Source organism: Saccopteryx leptura, chromosome 1 (assembly GCF_036850995.1).
Source record: "Saccopteryx leptura isolate mSacLep1 chromosome 1, mSacLep1_pri_phased_curated, whole genome shotgun sequence".
In the NCBI taxonomy this organism is placed as follows: Eukaryota; Metazoa; Chordata; class Mammalia; order Chiroptera; family Emballonuridae; genus Saccopteryx; species Saccopteryx leptura.
Genome location: NC_089503.1, coordinates 306,328,817 through 306,355,733, shown reverse-complemented (window position 1 = coordinate 306,355,733; position 26,917 = coordinate 306,328,817). Strand labels below are relative to the sequence as shown.

The 26,917-nt window shown below is 49.5% G+C and overlaps 1 protein-coding gene across 10 annotated transcripts in view; it reads left to right on the top strand.

The window, feature by feature from the left end:
- Nucleotides 1-26,917, top strand: part of LARGE1 (LARGE xylosyl- and glucuronyltransferase 1) — a 556,826-nt gene that overhangs the window by 503,222 nt on the left and 26,687 nt on the right. For all 10 annotated transcript variants that reach the window (XM_066358245.1, XM_066358239.1, XM_066358243.1 and 7 more), the window contains 2 exons: nucleotides 2,859-3,014; nucleotides 21,732-21,895. In XM_066358245.1, coding sequence (XP_066214342.1) covers nucleotides 2,859-3,014; nucleotides 21,732-21,895 — 320 coding nt within the window. The remainder of the gene's footprint in view (nucleotides 1-2,858; nucleotides 3,015-21,731; nucleotides 21,896-26,917) is intronic.

The window sequence follows — 26,917 nt, the reverse complement described above, 5'->3', positions numbered from 1 at the left end:
TCTGCTGGCTCAGCACTTGGCAGGCTCCAGAGTCTTCTGCGGCAAAGATGTGACCCCCACTGGGTGGGAGTGACACTGGCTCCATGCAATTACTCTAATGCATGGCCCAGGGCCTGCTCACGTCTGCCTGGGGGTAATCTCAGAGGAGCGCCTTCTCTCTCCGCTCCAGAGGCTACCCTTCGAGAGGCTCGGGAAGAGAACCTCATATTTCGTGCTCATCCTTGCCTGAAATGCAAGGGCCTCCAGGTGACTTCATTCCAGGGAAGACCTGCTGGCCCTTTCTGCTCTCTCCTGAGGGCTCAATGCCCACTTCCTTCCTTATCGCTGTAGGGTTATGTGCTGCAGGAGGGGAAAGGAGGGAAGAACATTGATCGTGCAGGCTGGCGGCCCCGTCTTTGAGGGGAGAAGAGAACCCACATATATGGGGCCACCCTGGCAGGAAGGCACTGAGTTAGGCATTTGTTTTACTGTCTTAACTACCTTGTGAAGTCGAGATGACTGATCCCCACTTAACACATGAGGAAACTGAGGTCCCAAGAAATGAAACAAGTTGCCCAAGGACACACACACAGCTAGGAGCATAGCTGGGATTCGAACCCAGGCTGGCCTGTCATCCCAGTTCTTGCTCTGCAGTTATAGCATTGCCGTGGATGGGAGGGCGCAGATGTGGTTTGGGCCAAATAGGTGACCTGGTATTAACTGCGCCTTGGAGAGGGACTTGGTCCTTGCAGCCCAGTATTTATCCCACCAGCGCTCGCTGCCATACACCCATGGGATCCCGAGAGATGGAGCAGAAGGAGACAGGCCTCCAGACCGGTCGGCAGATGGCAGGGCCCGGGCCCTGCTGCAGGCGCTCACAGACGGCCTGGGCCTGAAGGAGAGAGTCGGGAAGCCACTGAGCGCTGGACACCCAGTCCACCTTTCCTCAGTGTGTCCCCGCCGGGGGGGGGGGGAGAGCAAGGACATCGGGGGACAGAGAGTGAAAGGGTTCTTCTGTTTCCTCTATAATGTGACAAAGCATGGAAAAGGGAAGCTTTTCAAACCTGGGCCCTCCCGTTCTCCGTGGCACAGGGGAGAGAACACGGGGCTTTGGTAGCAGCTTTATTCAAACTGATGGTGGAGTTCCAGCTCCAGCACTTCCAGCTTGTGGTCCTTGGCAAGTTGCTTCTGCACAGTTTATTCTCTCAAACTGCATTCCTTGTCAGGGGCATCGCAAGCATTTGCACAAGGGAAGGAATGTGAAAGGGATGGCGAAGTGTTCCACGGTAGGCGGGCTCCCCCGCGGAGGGCATGAGCAGCGTCCACTGGAAATGGCCGCTGCCTCTTACCTGGCATCCCTGGCCGCATTTCTGGCCCACCCCCCAACCCCACCACTCACATCTTCTTCATTACAATCAGAGTATCTTCCTAAAACCCGGAGTTGGTACTGTTTCCCCCTCCTTAAAAATCTCTGTCAGTGCCATGTGAGTTTGGAGCATGGTCCCGGGGCCAGGGTCTCACCCCACTCACCTCTGCAGCCGCTTCGCCCCCACCCACACCCCTGAGCTCCAGCTGCACAGCACGTGACTTCTCGGTTTCCAAGTGAGCCACCAGGTCCCACGCATCTTTCCTTTGCCCGGATTCAGTCACCGCTGTCCCCTCTGCCCCAGGCCCTGTCTTCCGAAGAAACTACCACTCATCCTCCAGCCCAGCACCAGCATCTCCTTCTGTGATGCTTCTCTGAGCTCTCTACAGTTGCCAATTCTTTCTGACCCTCCCTCTTACTGCATTCTGTTACCTGTTTGTGGACACATCTCCCCAGCGGACCGTGAGTGGGCCAAGGGCAGGCACTGCCAACGAGGGCCTCTGGTCATTGCACAACCCGGTCCACGGTGGGCACTTAGCAGTCAGACCCACCCAGCGTTCACTGAGTGCTCCCTATGCCGGGCACTGTTTACATGCTATATATATCATACGTCATTTCCCCACAGCTCTGTGAGGCCGTGTTTCCTTCAGTCCTGGCTGGAGGCAGAAACAATACGGATTACTTGAATAGAGAGTTGACTCTTTGAAAATGGTAACTAGATACAAAGTGTTTACTTGGTAACTAAAAAAGCAAAAATAGAAAATTGCAGGGAACAGTTACCACCCCTGGAGAGGGAAGAACAGAGGTGGCATTTATTGCGATCTGGGGCTGGACCCCAGACCTGGGGTGGATTCAGCAGGCCACTCTAGAGGTGGCGACGCTGGGCAGAGATGGGAGGATAATGCGGCTGGTTCTGAGTGTTAGAGAAACTGCAAAAATGCATGCAAGATTTAGCTGCTGCTAAAGGAAGGGGGTGCCGCTGCTGGTGTGAAGAAAAGAGGTGGGGTGACAGCCGCTGGAACAGGAAACAACAGGAAGGAGCCAGTTCCTTCTTCCTTCTCCAGACTGTCAGCCCCCCTCCCCTGGCCCCTGTTCGCAGCGCCTAATAGAGCAGCTGGCAAGGCAGGAACAGGGTTTGCAAAGTCCCGATGTCAGCACCGCAGAGCAGACTTGAGGCAGAGAGATGAAAACATAGACACCGGCACACGCGGAGCTGTTAACTATTCCCATTTCACAGATGAGAAAACCGAGGCATGGAGAGATTCAGTAACTTATCCCAAATTAAATGTCTCCCTATAATAAAGCCATGATTTGAACCCAGGCAATCTGGGTGCAGGGTCCTTGCTCTTAACCACTTCACCAAATGAATGAATGAATGAATGAGTGAATGAGTGAATGAGTGAATGAGTGAACAAGCCCAGAAGTAACACTGAGACCAATGCCCAGCTGTGGCATCTCCAGGCACGAGGTCTCACCTGCCTACCTACCTGTCTGCTGCCTTCTGCCCTGCCAGGTCATTCACTGGAACTCCCCCAAGAAACTTCGGGTGAAGAACAAGCATGTGGAATTCTTCCGCAACCTCTACCTGACCTTCCTGGAGTACGACGGGAACCTCCTGCGGCGGGAACTGTTCGGCTGCCCCAGTGAAGCTGACGTCAACAGTGAAAACGTAAGTCGCTCACGGGCTGGGCAGCACAGGGGCTGCTTCTCTGCTGGTCTGCAGGGACCTCCGCTGTGCCAAGCTCTGTGCCAGGCTCAGGGCCTGCCCGAGGTCAATGAGATGCCGTCGTGGCCCTGCAAGTCCACTGTCTGGTGGGAGAGACAGGCAAGTAGGCGGATCCCGTCCACACACACCACTGTGGCTGCAGAGTGGGTGCACGTGGCCCAGACTGGGTGAAGTCAGAGGTGAGTCTCCAAGCAGAGGAATCAAAATAAGCAACAGCACTAATGAAACAAGAGGCAAAGGGTCTCTCTACAGCCAGGAGGCTCCGAGGTCTCTGTGGGCATAGTGCTCGCACAGGAGACCCGGGATTCAGTGGCACCAAAGGTTTTCACAAGGAACTGGCGGCTCCTTTAGGGTCAGCATGGGTGAAGAAAGTGTTAGGTAAATGGTCACAAGCATAGCTAACATCTGCATTTTCTTATTTCTTCATTGGTTACAATTATTTTTCATGTGTTATATCTCATAGGGTACGCATAGAAACACCTGAGAGTTGAAGAAATTTAGGCACAGAGAAGTTAAGCAGGTCGTTCATGGTCACACAGCAAGCATTTGAAGTTCTAAGCAGCTGGATGTGGGGAAGTAGTTCACTGTAGTGGGAGAAACGGGGAATATAGCATCAGGCTGACCTGGGTTTGATTTTAATCCCTTCCAGTTACCACCTGTGGGATCCCAGGCAAGTTATTCAATCTCTCTGTTCTTCCTTTTCCTCAACTATCAAATGGGGATGAAAAACTGTTATATGGGCACTGTGAGACTAAATGTGAAAGTGAATGTAAAGCACCTTGATCAGTGTCTGGCATATGTTAGATGCTTGATAAAAATTTGTTCCCTCCCTTTTCTTTGACCCTTAGTAAGTATCAGAGATAGAAGTACTTGGTTTGTTTAGTCAGTCAACATTTACTGAGGGTTTTCTTATTCTGAGCACTGAGTATTTATCAGTGAAAAGGGATAATGGCCCCTGGTGTCATGGTGCTTATATTTTAGTGAGGAGACACAATTAATTATGACACGAACTCTCAGGAGAAGTGATCTGCCTGTGGCAAGTGCTACATAGCGACATAGTAGTGAGCAGCTGGGCAGCTCCATTGGTTTGGGTGATGGTGGGGTGGTGGTCATGGAGGACTTCTTCGAGGAGGTGACGTTTAATCTGAGACCTGCATACAAGAAAGAGTCAGTCTTAGAAAATCAGGGGACCAGGGAAATACAAATCAAAGCAACAGAGAGATATCACCTGGCTGTTATCAAAAAACAAGATCACTATTATCAAGATACTAATTCAGATAACTAATATCAAGATATTATTAAAATAACCAATATCAAGTTGTTATCAAGATAACAAGAATTGGCAAGGAGAAACTAAACCCTTGTGCACTGTCAATACAATGTGAATTGATGCAGCCACTGTGGACAACAAGATGGAGGTTGCTCAGAAACTTAAAAATAGGACCGCCACCTGAGCCAGCAATCCCACTTCTGGGTGTGTGTGCAGAGGGACTGAGGTCAGGATCCTGAGTGATGCCTGCTCCCCCATGTTCACCAGGGCGTTATTCACATAGCGCCAAGATGGGGAAGCAGCCTGAGTGTCCACTGACAGGTACACGGATGAGGGAAATGTGAGCTATACACGATAGGTCATCATTCAGTCTCTTTTTTTATTTATTTAATTTTTTTCTTTTTATAAATAAATTTTTATTTTAATGGGGTGACATCAATAAATCAGGGTACATATATTCAAAGAAAACATTTCCAGGTTATCTTGTCATTTAGTTCTGTTGCATACCCATCACCCAAAGAGAGCTCGTCCTCCGTCACCCTCTATCCAGTTTTCTTTGTACCCCCTCCCCCTCCCCCTCCCCCTCTCCCTCCTCCCCTCCTCCCACCCCCCGTAACCACCCCACGCCATTCAGTCTCTTTTTAAAGAAGGAAATCTTATCATTGTGACAACAGGGATGGACCTGGAAGACATTATGCTAAGTGAAATGTCAGTCACAGATGAAAAATACTGCCGATTTCTCATGTCTGAGGTTTCTGAAGTAATGCAACAGAGAAGCAGACAATAGCGTGGTGGTTCCAGGGGAAGAGGAGAGAGGGATAGAGAGTTGTTCAGTGGACATGATGTTACAGTGATAAGGATGACCAAGTTCCAGAGATCTGCTGTACAACACAGCACCCAAAGGCAACAGAGGATTGTGTGTGTGTGTGTGTGTGTGTGTACAAACTCATCATATGGTGTGCATTAATTATGTGCAATTCTTTACACTAATTATATAACTCAGTAAAGCTAAAGTGGGGAATAAAGGAGGAAAGCTAAAGAAGTACTTCTTGGAGGAGCAAGTAGCTAGTACAAAGGCCCTGTGGCAGGGCAGATTTGATGTGAGGAAGTGAAGGATGATGGCCCGTGTGCCCAGGGGCTGGTGGAGAAGTTGGGCAGCAGTCAGGAGTCAGATCGGAAGGATGTTGTGTGACTTGGGTTAAAGGGTCAGAATATTTTTTTATTACTATTATTATTCATATTCTTATCTTAGACATCATGAGAAACATTTTAGGCTCCCAAATGGGAAGGGAGGGCATCTGTGGAAGGTCTGGAGTCTTGCCCTCACCTGGCTTTTTATCAGGATGGCGGGTCACAAGGCCACCCCTGCTCTCTGTCATTAGGGCCCCATGTCACATCAGGGTCACCTGTGGCTCCGGCTTTTTTCTCCGCGTCACCCTGGCTGCCTTTCTGGGTGTCTGCCCTCTTACACCACTGGTGATAGAGGAGAGAAAACCATTAAGCACGTGAACTCTGTTTCAGATGCTGGGAAGCACTTAGCGGGTCCAACAAACCCTGGGCGCTTTTGGTGTTTCCTTCGGTTCTCTTTACTCAAGGCGTTATTTGTCATCGTCATCACCATTTGAATGCCCATTTGGCACTTGCTTCTCAACGCTAAGTAAAAACTATTCTCCCACCTCTTTTTTCTTCTCCACGGAAGAGGCTCAAATAAAAAGCCTTGTAGGATGAAGCCATCAGTCAGTCGTCATATCGGGGGTTCCCCGGGTACCATCAGCGTCTTAGCAAGCAGAACTCCCTCTGTGAGTGACTCAGCAGCTTTTCCTACCATCAGCCTCCTCTGGGGTTGTGGGGATGGAGGAAGAGCCCCTCATGGTCCTTCCCAGAATCTGTGACTGCATTTATTTTCTGTAAGTGTATATGAATGCCAGCTATCTGCCAGGCACCGTGCAGGGCACGGGGTTTCAATTAGACTGACCCAATTCCTATACACGTATTAAGTGTTAGAGATGCCCAGAGGATGGTCTGTCCAAGTGCAGACAGGACCGTGAGCCAGAGAGGGGCCTTCTGTGAGTACTCACCCAACTGTCATCCCAAACACTCTTGCCCTTGACTCTGCAAAAGCCACATTCACCACCTTTTCTGTCCCTCCTACATCCCAGTCTCAGTCCCATCCACCAACCACAGTGCCTTTGCACTTGCTTCTCCCTTGCCCAGTCACCCTGCCCCTCGGTGGTCAAACACCTCAGATGAGGCATCTTCAGAAACTTTCCCTGAACCTCCTCAGCCTCAGGTAACTGTCACTCTTTGTGACATGCCTATTTTCTTTTTGTCAGAGTCTGTGCACCACCCACAATTATTTGCTTCGTGTAATTGTTTCCTAGTTTTTTCCCAAACGTTAAGACCAGACCATAAGACCATTAGATTAGAGACTCTGCCTGTCCTATGCTCCTTGAGGTCCCCTCCCCCAGAACGGAAGCAAGCACGCAGGAAGCACTTAGTAACTATTTATTGAATGAGTCGGCTATGTGAGGGAGAAGGCTGGAGCACCGGGTACAGGCAGAGCGGATGGAGGAGCAGAGTGGGAGAGAGCACGCGGGCGTGTGTGAGAGGGAATAGGCATGCTGGGAGGCAGGCACAGTGAAGCGGGCCAGAAGGGCCTTGGCTGTGTCTGGGAGTTTAGACTCCACTGAACCATTTTAACCTTGGTCACATTTGCATTCCAAAAAAATCAATCCGTGTAGAGAATAGAACAAAGGAGCCAAGACTGGAGGCAGGAAGACCACTTTGAGACTGTCACCGCATCCCAGACAAAAAGGTGGCAGTGGGGCTGTGACCTAGGCCAGCAGCCGTGGGGACAGAGAGAGTCAGTGGATCGATCTGTGGGCACTAAGACTGGGAGTGGCTGCAGCTGGCCCTCATGAATCAAGACAGCAGATCCCTGTGCCCTATTCCAGCCAGGCTCCTCGGTGAGCCAGCCCTCAGTGGCAGGGCTGGGGCAAGGAGAGGGTCTGTGGCATCACACCCCTGGAACCACGTCTCTGTAGGAAGTCCATCTCCTCGTCCTTTGCAGCATGTCAAATGTTATCCGCAAACTCTACCAGAGGAAAAGGGCAAGATCTTGGATCAGGCTGAAAGCTGGATGCTCCCAGCTCCATGGGACGAGGTTGTTAGCACCCTAACAAGTACACAGATGGTGGCAGTCTCAAGGAAATGAAGTCCAGAACCTCTTCATTGGACTGCAGATCACTGATGAGAAAGGGCTCCAGTGGCACCAAATCTCAAGACTTGTTCAGCTACTCAACATATAGTCATTCAAACAATCGCCAGGCTCAGGGCTAGGGAGCCAGAGGGAGGATTACAGATCCAGGCCCAGCTCTCACCTTGTCTCGTGAGGGATGCAGATAAGTGGGGCTGTGACGAGTGCCCGGATGGCAGTGGTGCTTCAAGAGCACATGAGAAGGGAATTGCACACACTAGGAGAGAGAAGGTACATCAGGGAAGGCTTCCTGGAGGAGGTGAGATTTGAAAGGTGAATAGGAGGAGTTGGGATTTGGAAAGTAGACTCAGTGGGAGGGAGGAGCAGCACAGAAAGTGGAGGCTAGAGATGAACAGGAAGAAGCATGGCACATGCAGATTCGATGAAGGTGACATGAAAACATAAAGGACCACACAAGTTGTTGTATTTTTTTTTTGCATTGTTATAGTTTCCTCACGGGGGTGGGGGAGAAGCGGAGGGGGGTTATGATGGTGATAAGACTGTGAGCCATATAGTCAGATCCCTTTAATAGTCACACAACCTCAGAGAAGCCATATGAATGCTCTAGAACTCAGGTTTACCATCTGATGAATGGGGATGGGGATGCCTTTGTCATAGTGTTTCATGGATAATTTACATTAAGTCATAGAACAGGAAGAACTTGGCACCAGGAACAGTGTTCATTGTTTGTTTGTTTTTCAAACCATAGTGCCCAACCCACCTGATGACCACCTGTCGTTCCACAAATGGAGTTCAGGTTTCCCTAACCTTTCCTCTCAGCGTGGCTGGCAGAGAGAGGAACCTTTCCTCTCAGCGTGGCTGGCAGAGAGAGGAACCTACAGTCCTTAGAACTCTGTCTCTAAAGCATACGAGGGCTGTCACATTTGCTCTGGGTCAACAGTCCCAGAAAGGCTTCCCACCATTGAGGGAACTGCCGGTGGGAAGGAGAGGCTATTTGGTTCACCTCGCAGCCAGAAGAATAAATAAATTCAGAAAGACAGGGTTCGTTTCTGCGGTGTGGAGCTGGGAGCTGTAGAGTTTGATATGGAAGTGATCAGGCCCCAACGCAGTGTGGAATGACAGTAGCCAATGGAGCAGAGCCACTCCCGTCCACCCCAGTGTATCCAGACACATCTCCTGGAACCAGGAAGTTCATTTGTGTAATGCAATAAGCATCCCATGGGCGTTATTTAATTGAATGAGCCACGGAGGCTGCAGTTCTATACCTTAGTATCTCTCTCCCTCTTCCTCAGCAACCCAGCCCCCAAAGCATACCCAAGAAACCCCAGGACTCCACAGAACACATTTGGATAATCACAGATATTCTCCACCCCCTAATCCATGCAGAGATCCTTCTACAACATCCCTAACAGGCTTGCATCTGGCTTCTGCTGGACTCTTCCCAAAGACAGGGAGCTTACCACCTCCAGCAGCTTACCCCACTCCTGGAATGCTCCAGATGCTAAGCCATGCTTCCCCATGTTGAACTGAAATCTTCCCTTCTGTAAGGAATTCATTTATCTGAGTCCTGTCCTCTGGCGCAAAATAAGGACATGCCACGTTGTCCCCGATAGCCTGGTGCGTAGTGTAGCGTGTTTCCATATGGTGTGTTATTCAGAAATATGCACGTCTCCCGCGGCATGGTATTTACAGAGTGATGCCTTGTCCTTAGGACCGCTTTGCCCCACCTCAGGGAATTTTCCAGATAAAGGAAATGCAAAACCATTTTTAAAAAATCAGCATGCTTTCACCAATTTAGGTGAGAATCTTGCTAAAGTGCGTGCCCTTCCTTTCATCATCAAATTATACTAAACTCAATTGCCCATTTCCGATGACTAAGGTTGCACTAAGCAGGCGGAGGGGCCGGAACCAGCCAGAGGAGGAGAGGTCTGTTTATCCTGGCAGGAAATTACCTCCGACTCTGTGCTGCTTGTTCTGCAGATCCCTTTCTGACAGATGTCACTTTCACTCCATCAGCTTCTGAACAGCCCTTTCTGCACTCACCTCCCTGGCCAGCCTTCCCTGGCCAGCCATAAAGAAAGAGAAAAACCAATGGCATTGACAGCAGAAAGACCAAATGGTAAAAGAAATATCCATCATCACATTAGAAGTTAAAATTTGAAACAGCAAACATCCAAAAAAGAAAAGTGCAAAAAAGAAAAAAAAAAAATAAACCAAGCAATGGGACACCAGTGGGTTTTTGCATTTATATGGGATCGAAAGCCAGTTGACAGTGTCTGCAGGCTTAGCGCTTCCTCATCCCCTGTCCCCCGCAGGCATCACTAATTAATGGCCCCACTCGTTCTCTCTGGGCTTTGTCCCAACCCCAGTGTCCTAGCCAAGACAGCACTCCAGGGAAGCAGTGCCAGTCTCCAAGCAGTGGCAGGGAGGATGCGGAGCCCGTGGGCAGCCCTGCCTGAGGCACGCGTGTCCGCTGGTCTCTCCAGCCAGGGGGCAGCGCTCTGTGCAGTTACAAAACCCTTCTCTGCTCTGCCAGGCTTTGGACAAGTGGAGATTTCCTGCAGGGAATAAGAAGGGGAAACACAACTTTAATCTGCACTACAGTTGAGGGCGCTAGGGTTCCATCTGACAGATAAGGAAACCAAAGCTCAGAGTCACGGAACCCTCCAGGAGTGAGGCCACGATCCAAAACCAGGCCCACCAAGCTCTAAAGTGACAAGCCAGTACCATGTGTCCTCAGTGTTTGCAGCTCGGTATTTAAAATGAACATCATAACTACAGTTCACTCAGCGATCCTCCTAGTTGTTTTTGCTTGTATAATCATTCTTTTTTACAAACGGCAACTATCATTATTTGCATTTTATCAGGGAGGACATGGAGGCTTGGAGAATTGAGATCAAGAATGGGCTAAGGGGGCAGTCCTGGAATTGGTATCAACCTTGACCCACGGCCAAGTAGATGAAGTATCCCAACCTAAAATGGCGATGCCCGCCCCCACCCCAGCACGCCCCAACTGCCAGGGCATCTTCATGCTCTGTGGCACTCAGCGTCAGTCAGGGTGATGTATTCCTGCCGTGTCTGGTTGCTCAGGTGCCCCCCACGTGAATGAGAGCTCTGTGGCTACACCGACTTGTCCCTGCTCTTCTTCATTGAGTGTGTTTTGTGCCTGTGAGAGGTTGTCAAGCACCTGGTATGTGCTCAGCAAATTTTGCTGAACAAAGAAAGTTCCCTCTACTTGAGACCAGAAAACCCGGCCCCAGGACTAGGCCTGTGTGACATTGGGCATAACTTTCACCTTCCACAAGCCTCTGTCTTTTCAGCTATAAAATGGTCATAAATAAAGGTGAGCAAGGCGGTTAGGAGGGCTGAAGAGGTTAAAGAATGCCAAGTGCTGCCAGCTGTAGGCAGTACATTGGCCAGAGAGCTTGTCCTGGACGCCCTCCCTTCCGGCTGCACAGAGATCCCTGCGTCACCCCGAGAGGAGGGCTTCTGAGCTCACCTCCCTCGGCAACAAGGATGGTGGGCTGCCTGCAGGGCCCGTTCCCTGACCCTAAACCCACTGGAAGGAAAGACAACAGCATCACCGTGTCTCAATTAGAAGTTAAAAATAAGAGACACATAAACAGAATCCACAAACGCATTCTAGCATCTCTGCGCAGCAGTGCCAGGGAACAGATGGCTCTGTGGAAACAGCTGTATCCCGAGAAGCCCTAGAGAAAAACCAGAATGCATTACTGCTCTCACGTGTGAGCCGCATGTCACCAGCTCTTTCATCACGCCGTGGGCGTCAGAGACCGGGTGCGCAGCGCCCAGAGCCCTAAGACAGCTGCTGCCCAAGGCCGGCCTCCTGTGACCTTCCACAGGCGTGTGAATCCCGGAGCCTGAAGGATCCCAGGGTTGGCCTGGAGGCTGGGGCTAGGATGCAGGGAGGAACCACGGGGTCAAGATGCTCAGTGCGTATGTCTGTGCCCCAGGCATGCCATTGGCCTGTCTGCTTTGTTCCTGTCCAGCTCTGGCGTGCACACATCTCTCTTTGACACCCGTCAGCTCTGGGTGTAATGCCCATCAGCGCCAGGTACTCTGCCTCCTGGGCCCTTACAGCAGCAGCTTGCCCTCCACTCCTCTGCCGCCTCCCTCCACTCACGGGCTTCTTGTGCAGAATGCAGGAGGCCATCTCTGCAGCAAGACTGTCATGCAAAATCTTAGGAACAGTAACCATAGGATTTCAGGCTGTTTACTTAAACTCTCTGTGCTTTGGCTTTTCCCTCTTTAAAGTGGGAATCATGAGCAGTATACCCAATCGGCTTAATGAGGACCTAATAAGGTAAGATGGGTCAGGAGCTAAGATCAGTGTGGCACATAGCATATGTCACCCTCCCCAAATTAAGTTTTGTTTGCATTATAAATACTCTGTATTATAATTGCTAACTTGCTTTGTTTCCCCCACCCAGACTATACGAAGTTTAAGTATAAAAACTGGGGTTCCTTCCCCATTTTTAGTACCAGGCTTGGCGTAAAATAAGGACCTATTCACTGTGTATGAGGGACAAATCAATACTGATAACCAGGATAGAGACTAGGCCTTTTTTTCCTTTATTTCCTGCAGAGCTGAGGTCAGAGCTGGGCATACTCTCTATGAACTTCCACTGAACAGACCTCTCCATCAACAAAAGAATGAACGTGGCCTGTGGTTGAGAAAAAAAATGTTTTGGGTTCCTGTAAGTTTGTTGATTAATACACACAGCAGGCAGCCAGCAAGCCCGTAATCTTTCTCTACCTGTTTGGCTTAATAAAACTGAATGACCTCGTGGAAACCACTGGTGAGGGCCTGACACAGGCTTCCAGAGGTGTGAGTGAGAGCCCCAGGCTCTCTGAGCAAACTCCTGCTGCCCCATTCTTCTCTGTCTGCTTGCTTCATGCGGCCACAGGGAAGAGCAGGTGAAGGGATGGATGTCAGGGCCACTGAAAAGTGAGAGCACCTTGACCATTATTGAGTCTTGTTTTGCCCTCCAGATGTTTCCATTTGTTGTTCGAAAGCATTAGTTAAGGGAACATGAGCAATTATAAAATGGGATAATCTAGAATTGTATTTCTAGCGTGCTAGAAATCTGTGACTTGCGTAAAGTCCACATAGGTGATTCCTGATTGGCTGATGGCTTTTCTCCAGGCTCCCAGGCTCCGTCTCTCTTGTGTCTCTGCCCTCTGTGGGGCCTTGGACTCCTGCCTTGCATGCTCTTGCTCTGGCTGACTGTGAGGATTGTGCATGAGACAGCCTTGAGTGTGGTTCCAGTAGCAGCCAGACTGCCATATTCTACTGACCAGAGCTTGGCCTCACAATTACCCAAAACCGAAGGAAGGTCGGAAACACAGCCTGCCTGTGCCCCAGGAAGAGAGAACGTGCATATCGGGAGAGCACAGCAGGTCTCTGCCTCCATGGGGAGTACATGCATTAAGCCCTCTGCAGTCCAGAACCATCTAGCACAGAGGTCGGGAACCTATGGCTCACGAGCCAGATGTGGCTCTTTTGATTGCTGCATCTGGCTCGTAGACAAATCTTTAATAAAAAAAAATAATGTTAAAAATATAAAACATTCTCGTGTATTACAATCCATTCATTTCCTACCGCTCATGTTCATGGTTGCTGGTGGCTGGAGCCAATCACAGCTGTCCTCCAGGACAACACCAAATTTTTATTGGATAATGCCTAACGTACATGGGTCGTTGTGAGGTCAGGAAGTAAATTTCCCTCCTTTTAATCAAGTAGTCAGCTAGCTAATTGCAGAAACCCTTTTGGTGAAGAAGATGGCTAATAGAAAAAAAGGAGGAGTATCGTACCTTTCAGCAGGAACAGACAGAGGAATTCGCCTTTGTGGAGAGAGCAGGTTCTGCAGTGTGTCTAATATGCAATGATAAAATTGCATCGATGAAACAGTCAAATATAAAGCGGCACTTCGACACATGCCATACTACATTTGCATCAAAATATCCAGCGGGGACAGCAGGAAGAAAGCATGTCAAGAGCTACTGTGCAGAGTGCAAGCTAGTCAACAGCAACTCTGTGTTTGGGCCCAACAAGGTGACTAGAATTCAGCTAGCTTTGCTGGTGCTTTAGCAATTGTGAGAAACGGGAAAGCCATTCACAGATGGGGAGTATGCCAAAACATTCATGCTTGATGTTGCCAATGAACTTTTTGACGACTTTTCGGATAAAGACAAGATAATCAAACAAATAAAAGACATGCCTCTGTCGACAAGAACTGTTCACGATTGTACCATCATGATGGCAAATCAAATTGAGGTAACGCAAGTGAAGGACATAAATGCTGCACCATTCTTTTCTCTCTCTTTGGATGAGTCAACAGACATAAGCTATTTTTTCCAGTTCAATGTGATTGCAAGGTATGCTGTCGGTGATACACTACGTGAGGAAAGTCTTGCTGTTTTGCCTATAAAAGAGACAACAAGAGGGGAGGATTTATTCAAGTCTTTCACTGAGTTTGCTAAAGAAAAGAATCTACTGATGGATAAACTTATTTTGGTGTGTACTTATTTTGGATGTTGCTCCGTGCATGGTGGGGAAAAACAGGATTCGTAGCGCTTTTTCATGAACATAAAAAGAGACCCATCCTAAGTTTTCACTGCATCCTACATCAGGAGACGCTTTGTGCTCAGATGTGTGGCGAGCAGCTTGGTGAGGTGATGTCGCTGGTCATTGGGGTGGTCGACTTTATTGTTGCCCGAGCTTTAAATGGTTGCCAGTTTAAAACACTGCTGGATGAAGTTGGGAATAATCATCCTGGTCTGCCTCTGCACAGCAATGTGCGTTGATTGTCAAGAGGGAAGGTCTTGCTCAGCGTTTCGCGGCTTGTCTGAGCGAAATCCAGACTTTTCTTGAAATGAAAAACGTCGAGCATTCTGAGTTAGCTAACACTGAGTGGCTCCTGAAGTTCTACTATCTCATGGACATGACTGCACATCTGAACCAGCTCAATGTGAAAATGCAAGGCGTTGGAAATACAGTTTTATCCCTTCAACAAGTAGTGTTTGCATTTGAAAACAAGCTGGAACTCTTCATCGCTGACATTGAAACAGGTCGTTTACTACACTTTGAAAACTGGGGGAGTTTAAAGATGCATGTACAGCAAGTGACCCTGCTCAACATCTTGATCTCCAGCAGCTAGCGGGCTTCACATCTAATCTCCTGCAGTCATTCAAACCGCACTTTGGAGAATTTCGTGAGTGCACTCGTCTTTTTAAGTTCATCACCCATCCACATGAGTGTGCAGTGGACAACGCTGAACTGAGTTACATCCCTGGTGTCTCCGTCAGAGATTTTGAGCTACAAACTGCTGACCTGAAGGCCTCAGACATGTGGGTGAATAAGTTCAAGTCACTGAATGAAGATTTGGAAAGACTTGCACGACAGCAAGCAGAGTTGGCAAGCAAACACAAGTGGGGAGAAATGAAAAAACTTCAACCTGCAGACCAGCTGATTGTCAAACTTGGACCGCGCTTCCCGTCACATACCACACACTGCAGCATGTGAGTATTGCTGTACTGACAATGTTTGGCTCCACGTATGCATGTGAGCAGTCTTTCTCACATCTAAAGAACGTTAAGACCAACTTACAATCACGTTTAACAGATGGGAGTCTCAATGCCTGCATGAAGCTTAACCTCACCACGTATTAACTAGACTACAAAGCCATCAAGCAAAACCATGCCGCACCAGAAGTCGCATTAATGGTAAGAAGTACTTTATTCATCATTGGTTAGCAACAGCATAACAACGTTATTAAAAACAATTCAGAGACTTATTATACTTTAAAAGTGTTGGTCTTACATAAAATGCACACATTTACTTGTATTTAGTGTTAAATATATTGTATGGCTCTCATGGAATTACTTTTAAAAATATGTGGCGTTCATGGCTCTCTCAGCCAAAAAGGTTCCCGACCCCTGATGTAGCGTTAGCACTACAAAAGCCGCAGAGATGGACATGGCGCTGTAGTGACTTGATTGCCTACAACATACAGCTGGAGGAAATCTCAGCTGCTTGGTTCCCTCGTCGTGTGACCTTGAACAAGGGGCTGAACCTGTCAGGTGATAAACGTCTTCATGTATAAGACAGGACTGGCAGTGTTCCCTCACCCACTGAGTCGGGGTGAGCATTAAATGAGAATGTGCCTGCGATGTTGTCAGCACGTTACCTGGCCTGGTGACCGCATGATCCTTGAGAGGTATTTTGTGAAGCCCAAACTCCTTACCTTGTTATAGAGTGGCAAAATGACTTGCGCGAGGTCACAAATGAGTGTCGGAGGGAGGATCAGTCTCACTTTCTAGTTATCCCTGTAATTTCTCTCTCTGATTTTTCCTATCTTTGAACAGAAGTCCCTTCGGCCAGAGCCTTTCAACCCCCTCAGAATCTTCAGCTGTGAGCAGTGGCAGCTCAGAGGTCAGTCTAGGCCACTGTCCTTAACGACAGGAAGAATAAATGCAAACTCCTTAAAGGGCATTTTCCTGGAGCCCAAATCTCCCTTTACCTCAGCTGGCTGCCCAGAGAAGCAATTTAGCAAATGCATTGTATCTCTGGAGAAATCTGTCTTTTTGATTCTGTGACTTGCTTGTCAGGAGCCCCCTGCCTCCCCCTGTAGCCAGGGTGTGGAGTGCTGAAGCATTCAGGTCCTGTTGTTAATGAAAGCCCTCCCTGCAGCTCAGCCCCTCCCTGGAGAACTTACTAGGACGCTGAGTGACAAGGAGGCATTCCCGGTCAAGGCATGTACAAGAATCAACCAATGAGTGCATCAATAAGCGGAACAAATCTCGCTCTCTCTTTCTTACTTTCTCTAAAATTCAATTTAGGAAAACATTTTTTTTAAAAAAGGATGCAGGTTTGTTTGTTTGTTTGTTTGTTTTACAGAGACAGAGAGAGAGTCAGAGAGAGGGATAGATAGGGACAGACAGACAGGAACGGAGAGAGATGAGAAGCATCAATCATAGTTTTTTGTTGTGACACCTTAGTTGTTCATTGATTGCTTTCTCATATGTGCCTTGACCATGGGCCTACAGCAGACCGAGTAACCCCTTGCTCGAGCCAGCGACCTTGGGTCCAAGCTGGTGAGCTTTGCTCAAACCAGATGAGCCCGCGCTCAAGCTGGCGACCTCGGGGTCTTGAACCTGGGTCCTCCGCATCCCAGTCCGACGCTCTATCCACTGCGCCACCGCCTGGTCAGGCCAGGATGCGGTTTTGAATCTGCTCAGTCTCCCCGTTGCGATAACCTCAGCCACCAGTCCTGGATGAGAATATGGAAAGGTACATGATGTAATCATAATAGCACTGCTCAGGTTTGTGTAGCACTTTGTAGTACAGTTTACAAAGCACTGTTATTTGCTCCTTTAAGAAAATTGCAGAGAATTAGTTAAATACAGAAGAGTAGAAAGATGCCAATAATAGGCATCTGCAAAGCCACCACTCAAGGAAAAGCTTTGTTAACATAGTAATGTGTTCCCTTTGGTCTATTTTTCTTGTGGTTTTTTTGTTTGTCTTTTTTTCTTAGGGTCTTGGGGCCAATTACGTTAGGATCATTCTGCATATGCATTTTTATGACCTGCTTTGCTCACAGAGTGCTGTGTCTGCCACCCGCTCATTGGTCCTCACATCCATCCCCCAGAGAGAGAGGTAATTGTGTTGTGAAAAGGCCTGTGGTTTGTCAAGACTGGATTCTCAGTCCAGGCCGCTTCTCTCTAGCTGTGTAACTGGCGGATTACTGAAACGCTCGGAGCCTCAGTTTCCTTCATGGTAAAACAGGGATGTATGCTGAAGGATTCACTCAATAGAGCAATGCATCTAAATGGGCACTGCGCCTGGCACATAGCAGGTGCATGGTCCATATTAGCTCAGCAAAGATGCAGTCCACCGTGTTGAAAATACAGGAAAGCTCAAGGAAAGAGCCTGGTGGGTCCAGGGTCCCATAGGTTCTGACATTGCATGGCTGACTTCACACCTGATGTGCTTTCCACAGTGCCTGGTGTGGTGTAGACAACAGTATCCCCGGACCCTGCCCCTCAAGTACGAGGATGGCCACAAGTGACTTTGGGGTGTAGATGCTACCGAACCACATCTTTGGTGCCATGAAGTTCCCAGATGCCGGCTGCTTAGCCCCTAGGCTTATTGATAGACTTCCTCCCCACTACCACCACCCCATACCAGGTTCTGGGAGGACTGTCATTGCTCATTGTTCCTTTTCTAAATATGCAGTGTCTACGAGTGCATCTGGTACAGGCTTCTTGAGCACACAAGATGTTCTAGATGCTCCTGGTCCAGGGGATTCAGAGATGTATGGACTAGAGCTCCAGCCTTTAGGACTCCACTGGATGGGTGTGTCTCAGAAGGTGGCTCTCGGGGCCATTTACCTTGGAATGTCGTTTCCCCCCAACTCAAGGGCGCGTGCCTGTGTATGCACAGAGGGGACGAGAAACGCTGTACACACATGCGTTTTTTTGTGTTCTGGTCTAATTTTCTTTCTTAAATGATTATTTCCTTCTTTGAATCCTCATCAAAGGAAGACCTCTGCTGGATGCCCATGAGCCTGGCCCCGCCCAGCCACACCCATCCTCAAATAGTCCCTCTCCTCTCAGCAAGAAACACGATGCAACAGAAAGCAAGCAGCCTTGCTCTTGCGGGGAGCTCTGCAGATATTTATTCTCTGAAAGGAAATGACCGCTGTGTCCTGTTGCAGCGTGGGTGAGAATGGGGAGGAGGGTATCAGCTGGCTAGGTGTCTTCCTGGGAGACAGCATCATGGTTTCCAGGCATATTTGAGTTCTTTAAGGAGAAAGGCATGGGGACTGTTTCTCAAGTTCATGAAACAGAGGGGCTCTGGCTCGTCCAGCCCCGGCCTCCCCACCCTCCACACCCTTGGCATCTCCTTCAGGTGATGTGTGAGGACAGAAAGCACCCACCCAGGTGTCTTCAGGCACCTAAATGTCTCCCTTTCCAAACTGTGAAAATAGCAATTATGATAATAAATGATGTCTACACTCTATATGCAGAATCCCCTGGAATGCTCCCACAATCTCCTGGGGCAGCTACTATTTTCCCCATTTCACCGATGAAAACAGAAGCTCAGAAGGCTTAGCAGTTCTCCCGCTCACCTGAGATCATAAAGGCGGGAGTGGGATAGACCCAGTCCCCTCAGCAGCTATGCTACAGCTGTTGACCAGCATCTCCCCTAGGGAGGCAGCTGGCAATGGAGGGACGCAGACCCAGGTTTGACCTCCCCAGGTGACCTGCTTTCTCAACTGTCTGACGAGTCTGCACAAGCCCCATGGGAGGCTCGCAGAAAGGGAATCACGTGCCCTGAGCACTATGCACGGAGTCCAGCGCATGCCCGTTTGGTGTCCAGAACCTTTTTAGATACCACCAACCTTCAACAGCTAACACTGGAGCAGATGATGGCTTAAGAAGGATCACCTTCTATGCATAACATTAACGATATGGAAGGAAACTTAGAAGTCCAGGCATTAATGTCGCCGTGATGACAGTCTTTTGTGTGCAGCAAATAGGTCTTGTGCAAGCAACACAGGAACTGTGAACACCTGTCATGCATGAGGCATGATGCTGGGCGCCATGGGACAGTGTCACAGCCTCGCCAGGGAAGTTGCCTTTAAATAATCGCAGTTCAGGCTGACAAGTGCTTTAATGCAGTTGAGTGCTATTGGAGCACAGAGGGGAAGTGGACCAGTCTACCTGGCAGAGGTGCCAGCAAAGGTCCCACATAGGAGATGCCACCTATGTGGAGATGCCCCACATGGAGAAGAGTGTGTGAGGAGAGGGAGGGCATGGCAGAGGGAAGAACGTGTGCAAAGTCATGCAGGTGAGGAGGGAAAGGCAGAATTGGGGATCAGAGAGGAGACCACTTGTGCAAGTGCAGAGTATGTAGGAAGCAATGGGTCAGAAAGAGAGAGTTTGCGATTGTCAGCAAGGGCCTGGGTTTAATCCTGCAGGTAAGTACGGGTCACTCAGTTTGTAGGATCTTCGATGGGATGAGAATTCCATTGTCCTGGTCTTACACTCTTGGTGAGAGAGAGGCAATCTTCAAATAGACGAGGACAGCGAATCAAACTTGAAAAGCCAGAGTTTCCCTAATGGCATCTTTTATAGCAATTAAAAGTTTTAGATAGCTGCAAGTGTCTCACAAATCTCTGCATCTCAGCATCATTTGGGAATACATGGGTGCTCTTGGAGTTGGACATGACCATCTGGAGAGTGCTACGAGCATTTCGTGGGCTGAGGCTCAAGAGGCTACCATCCCCTGATATGTGGGACAGGCTCACATAATAAAAAGAGCCCCTCACATGAAATGCCCATGGCATCTTTATGAGTTCTCTATGGCTCCAAACCCAGACACCTCAGTGGTATATGAGAAGTGTTTGCTGAGACAGCTCTTCTGATCCTGGCTGGGCTAGCTCCCATGTCTGGGGCAGCTGGAGAGACTGTGCTCTGCCCACGTGTCTCACCTCTGCCTGGCCAGCCCAGGTATATCCTTGTGGCACTGGTGAAGGTGTGGGACCACGCACTCCCCCAGGAGGCCCTGCTTCCTCGGGACTGAGGCAACATTGCTTCTGATTGGTCCACCAAAGCAAGTCATAAGTCCAACCCAGATTCAAGTGTTAGGGAAGTAGGCTCTGCCTCTTTAGTAAGTGATAGTGGAAGTCACATGACCAAGGCTGGGGATCTGGGGATGGGGGAAGAATTGGGAATCATCTGCAGAGCTCATGTCTTGAGAAATAAGGCCAGAGCTTAATCTATCAGGGCAATGGTCTTAACTGACACAAGGTTTTATAGAAGAGAGTTAATATATTTTCTGGTTAGTTACTACACTATAGGTTTAGAGATATATACATATCTTCTTGTTGGAGAAGTGCTCTATGACTTTCAGCCAGGTTGGTAGCTCTAGCTATGTAAGTTTTAATTCCTATTTTAACTATATGTCCTCGTGTGATGGATAGGAGGGTGCAACAAAGAAAATGTTGGAACCAGCTGTGTGACTTTCGGCAAAAAATTTTTTTTAATTGTTTGGAATACCATTTGCCTATGATAAATCTGCCCATGCTCACTGCTCAGTGTGTCGTATCCTCTCAACTGTACGCCCAGGTAATCATGACATGGAACGTTTCCATCCCCTGACAAGCAGCTCTCCCGCATCTTCCCGGCCTGGTCACTCCGCTACCACACGTCCACTGATCTCATCTCTGTCACTACCAAAGTTTGTTTGCTTTTTCTTCGCAGCTCTTCATCTATAAAACAGGCATTGTGGCACCTGCCTGGTGGGGTTATTGAGGGGTTTACACGAGACGGTTGTGTGGCAGGCATCTGAGCCAGCGGCGCCGGGCATCTGTGCAGCTGCATGAACGTAGGTCTGCAGCTCACCCTCTTATGAATGGAGTGGGAAGGAACCAGAGTAGAGCCAGACAGAGAACGTCTACACATAGATTCACCAACTTAGACTGTCAGAGAGTGAGGAAAAAAGAGAAGGAAAAGAAAAGACAGCTCTGAGACTGTGCTTAAAAAGGAAAAGCATTTTGGCTCTGTCTCGCCTTCCTGGGCAGAGACGGAGACCGGAAGCGTTGGGGGAGCCCCCCCCCCCGGAAGCGCTGGGGGACGCCCCCACCCCCCGCCACGGAAGTGCTGGGGGAGACCGGAAGCGCTGGGGGAGGGCCCCCCCGGAAGCACTGGCGGACGCCCCCCCCCCCCAGAAGCACTGGCGGACGGCCCCCCCCCCCCAGCACACGCAGAGGTGCCGCTCCGTCCGCGGTCACTCCCCTTCTCTGCGACAGTTGACCCCCTGTTATTTGTAAACGTTGTGTGCTAGGTCATCCAGGAAAAGATTGTTTGTAAGGGCGTTGGTGGTTGGTAACCACGTGTCCCTGATCACCGCCCTCATCCTGCGTGCAGAGGGGCTCATTGCTCAGAGGGCGAGCTGCCCTTCATCGTTGCCTTTCTGAAATCAAAATGCAGAGGAAAATCAAAACAGCGGCCTTGTCTTTCTGTGTTTGACCAGCAACAACGCCCAGTGGTGACGGAGTCGGGGGAGGGCAGGGCACGAGGGACGGGCTCCGGGGTTCCCTCGGGCTTTCTTTCTTGTCCCCAAGCGCCCTCTCCTCCCTTTCAGCTCCAGAAGCAGCTCTCCGAGCTGGACGAGGACGACCTGTGTTACGAGTTCCGGCGGGAGCGCTTCACCGTCCACCGCACGCACCTGTACTTCTTGCACTACGAGTATGAGCCCGCCTCGGACAACACGGACGTCACCCTGGTCGCCCAGCTCTCCATGGACAGGTAGGGCAGACGGGCCCCGCCCTGCACCACAGACCCCTCCCAGGTGGTCACCTGGTCAGATGGAGAAGGGAGAGGTGGCCTGCGGGCTGGGAATGGTGAGCCTGGTACAGCAGGGCTGTGTCTCGCTCCCTCTGCACTGAACACCAGAGGCTCTCGTCTTTCTGTGAAGGTGCTGGTTTTGAGGATGGAGGGAAGGATTGATTCTGAGTGTGGAGCTCTACTTCTGTTACCTCAAAGAAAATGGGGTGCATTCAAGGGAGACACATAGACTGGAACCACAGTTCATCTCCTTCTACATGTACTGATGCCACAAAGATTCGTCAAGCCCTGACAGGCAGCACTGACATGACTCCCGCTCTCACGTGGCTCACGGTCTGATGCCCTGGCTCTCAGCCCTGGCTGGGGACAGATTGAGTCACCTGGGGAGCTTTCAAAACCAGTTCCTGTCCAGGATTCATTGCAAACCAGTTAGTTCAGTAGAAATATGTATGGGGTGGAGACCTAGCGTTGTTTTAAGTTTGCAGTGTACAACCAGAGTTGAGAACTGGGGGCTACTGTATAAACAACAATAAACAGCTAGGTGAAGTGATTCTAATTGTGGCAAGTGCTTTGAAGGAACTGGGATAGATCATGAAAATGACAAGTGAGGGACCTTCTTTAGGTGGTAAGGTCAGGGTCTTTTCTAAGATGGAACATTTCTTCAGAGACCTAGAGGATGAGAAAAGGGGTCAGGCATACAAGGTGCTGAGAAAGCGTTTTCCAAGTGGGTGAAATAGGAGATGCAAAGGCCCTGTGGTGGGAAGAGCCTTGCACATTCCAAAACCTGATGGAAGACCAGTGCAGCTGTAGCATAACAGGGCATGGAGAAGTGAGGGCCTGAGAGTAAGAAGACAGAACATTAGAGACTCATAAAATACCTGGACTTGATTCTAAATGTGTTGAGAAGTTATTGAAGAAATTTATACAGAGTTATTTGATCTAACTTGTGTTGTTTTTTTTTAATCATCTTTCTGGCTGCCGGGATGTGGTTGACTTCAAAGCCCTGAGATCACTCACTCAGGGCCACACTTTTCTATGCCTCCTGTCCTGTGTGTTCCCTTTCCCACCACCACTCACCAGCTTCCTCTTTGATTTACACATGGCCCACTGTGGCTGCCCTTGCCCCAGCTTCCTTCATGTCATCCCCCTCACCTCCCACAGTTAGGAAGGAGTTCGACTTACTCTGTCTCTGAGCTGCCTCAGAGATGCTGGTGCCGCCTGCGGATGCAATCCCATGGGGTCCTTCCCAGGAGTAAATGAGAGAATGCCTGTAAAGTTCTGAGAACAGAACCTGGCACCCTTACATGTTCGATAACAGTTGGTTGTTGTTAGTCACGAATGACTGAAGAATGTACAAACAAATGAAAGAACAAGCACCAGGCATGAAAAGTTCACACATAGTGGTCAAGGGGTTCTGGGGAGTAGGCAGACCTCGTACCTGGAGACATCTGGGATGATTCAGGCTGCATATGGCTGAATGGTCCATGAGGAAGCCGGTTCCTTGCTCTCTAACTTCTACCGCTGTTACCAACTGACTCCTCACAGTATTAAACGGCTTCTTTCACTAGTGGTTTCCTGGAGACTCACCAGCCTCCAGGACCCCTGTGCACAGCAGAGAACTTTGCTGACCATACATAACAGGTAGAAAGGAAAGACAACATGAGACAAAGGGGAAAGGGAAAAGCAGAGATTCTAGCACTAGGTCAACTGTCCTTGACCTGTTGTGTGACCTCAAGCAAGGCTTTTCCTTCCTGTGGCCTCAGATTTCTTATCTCCAAAATTCATGTGATCTTTCAGCAAATATTACTTGTCTGTTACAACGTGTACCTGTTTTTTGTGGGGCTGGGAATATTTACAAGACCCTATTCCTGCCTTCAAGGAGTATGTAGTATACTCAGGGCTCAGGCGGCGTATTAGTTTTCTATTGTTATATAACAAATTAGCATGGACTTCGCAGCTCAAAAACACATTTATTATCTTACAGTTCCCCAGGTCGGGAGTCTGGATGTGTGTTAGCAGGGTTCCCTGCTCGGTCTCACGACTGAAATCTCAGTATTGGCAGGGGCTGTCATCTCATCTGGGAGTCAGGGCCCACTTCTAAGCTCATCCAGTTTGGGGCAGAATTCAGTTCTAGGACTGAGGTCCCATTTCCTTGTTGGCCATTGGCCAGGGTCATTCTTACCTCCTAGAGGCCACCCTAGGGCTTGGCCATGTGGTCCTCGCATGGCGGCAGCTTACTTCAGGGCCAGCAGGGGAATCTCTCCAGTCTGCAATGTGTCATCATCACCGAGTGATGTTCCATCATATTCCTACATCCCAGCCACACTCAGGTGAGGGGATCCCACAGAGCATGGCAGGAGTCTTGGGGACAGCTTAGAATTCTCTCTGCCACAGACAGGTTACAGGTTTACACAACAGAGAGAGGCTATGGGAGCCCACGGGAGGAGCCCACGGGAGGAGCCCACATCCTGGCTGGGGGTGGAGAAAAGACAACACGGAGAAGGTGACCTGCATTGGGTTGGAGGCTGAGTAGACAGGCAGTAGGAGGCACGTAGAGAGAGAAGGGGCTCCCCAAGGTGGAGCGTGCAGCACAGTCAAGGGACAGAGATCACATCAGGCCCTCTGGGGAAACAGGGTGGACTCAGGATGCAGTAGTGGGGAAGAGGACCACAAATGAACCTGACAGGTAGGTGGGGCCTCCATTCCAGGTGCCTTGGGGAAACCAGGACAGGTGGCCAGCCCTTCCCGCTCCGTCCTCTCAAGCGCCTAGCAATGCTCCACAGGGACTAACCTACTCCACCAGCACCCCCGAGTCACCCCCAAACTTGTGCTCCTTTAGCTTCTCGTCCAGTTTCCGGCCTGTGCGCCCAGGCTGTCCTCCACCGAGCCGTGCATCAGTAATCACCTGGCCATAGCAGCCTATTCTTTTTTCTTCTCTTTTATGAAATGAAGAGAAAATCTAATTCTTGATATTCATGCTGAATGATGGTCTAGGTTAGTCTTCTGTTCCCCGTGCAGCATAAGCGCCCCTCAGGCCCCTCAGATGAGGTACTGAAGCTCAGATTCCATATTCTACACAGCTGACTGAGCTCCAAATAATGCACCATTTCTCCTAGCGCCCATTCACGCCTCCTGTTAATGCATTCAGTTTATTGGCAAAATATTCCAGACCAGACCAAGTTCAGTAGCTAGTGGCTATCAGAAAACTCAGGGGAACAAGAGACAAAGAAATTTGACATACTTTCTAATCAAAATAAAAAGTAGCCTGACAGTGAATAACTTGTTTCCCGAACACTGTAAAGTCTTGTTAGCTCTGCCACTTCCTGAGTTTGACCCTTGGGCAGGTCACTTAACTTCTCTAAGCCTCGGTTTCCTCTACTGTGATCGAAGAAGGATGGATTTAGTAGCTATCCCCTGAGGTTACTGTAAAGATCAGATGACACCATGCACACCCGGTACTGAGCCCCACCATCTATTCAAAGGCTCCCTAAGTGATATTCTGCACTGTAGGCCAAAATCTTAGTATTTGTGGTACCATGCAGAGGGACACTAGACTTAACAAGAGCTCTGGGTTCAAAACCCACCAGCGTCTTTACTCCTCAGCTGGTGATCTTGAGCAAGTCACTTAACTTTGGGTATCTTTCTTCTTCTATAACAAGGGTTAAAAATACTTTCCTCCTAGGGTTCTGGTTAGGGTTGAATGAGAGACTCTCTGTGAGAACCTTCTGCACATGTTGGCATTCAATAAGTATTTGCTGAATTTATATACCGAGACCACAGCATTTGCACGTGGTAGGTAAGGTAATGTGGAAGAGAGAGACAGACAGACAGAAACCTGGGTTCAAAGCCCAGTTGTACCACTTACTAGTGGTGTGGATTTGGGCAAGTTACTTAAGGGTTTCTGACTCTCACTTTACTTATCTGTGAAATGGCAATAATGTGTCAAGTTCGCAGACTGTGGTTTGGGTTATAGAAGATAGGAGGCTGGAAAGGGCCCAGGGAGCAGAGGTATGTTACTGTCCCTTACCTGAATGTTTGTTTGTTTGTTTATCCCCATGCTGGCCATGAAATGTGCTATCTAAAATTGACAAATAACTGGAAAGGTTTTTTAAATTATTAATAACCCAAATCTGTCCTCCCGTGTATTCTTATTATCTACATACAGGAAAAGCAGAGCCCTCCTCCTCACCCCAGCCAGAAGCACCCTCCTGGCCTGGGCTGCAGGGGAGTTGGTGGCACCTTCCCTCACAGCCCCTCCAAAGGAAGCCCGGGCCCTCTCACACCTGCTGCAGACCCTAACCAGGAGGCCTTCCCTTCACACCACACACATCCCTAGCATCACAGACCCATGACCGCCCCTCCCAGTGCACTCTGACAAGGAATGCCGTCCTGACGATACCTCAGAGAGCCCCAGGAAACCCACGCCCTGTCGAGAGATACTTAGCGGGACGGAATCAAACAGCATAAAGCCATATCGCAAGCTGATGCAGACTGTAGGATTCCCCCCACCCCCACTCTGTCCCACACATTCATTTATGATGAAGCAGGCTGGCTGGTGCCTGTTGGATTGATTTTTAATATAAGAAACATTGTAGTGTGTTTGTAACCCTTTGAGGCAGAAGTAGGCCTCACGTGAATGCCAGTGGGAATGGGGGGCGGCAGGTGGCTTGGGAGTGGCTTCCTCTGGAGATCCGCTCAGGAGGACCGCAGGCACCGGCTGCAGCTGTGGAGGCCGCAGCTCTGCTCTGCCCTGGCCACCCCGGGACGCCCCTCCCGTCCCGGCAGGAATGGCTGAGGACACAGGGATCCTATCCTGACCTCCTGGCCTGGAGAGAGCCTGATCACAGCATCCTGGCCACCTGGCCAGGAGACCCCGTCTCTTTCCTGGTCCTTTGAAGTCCTAACTACAGGCCCCGGGGGCTGTTGGGTCTTCTGGTTTCTGCCGGTGGAGGAGACAGAACATTAGCTGAGCTGACAGGTCCC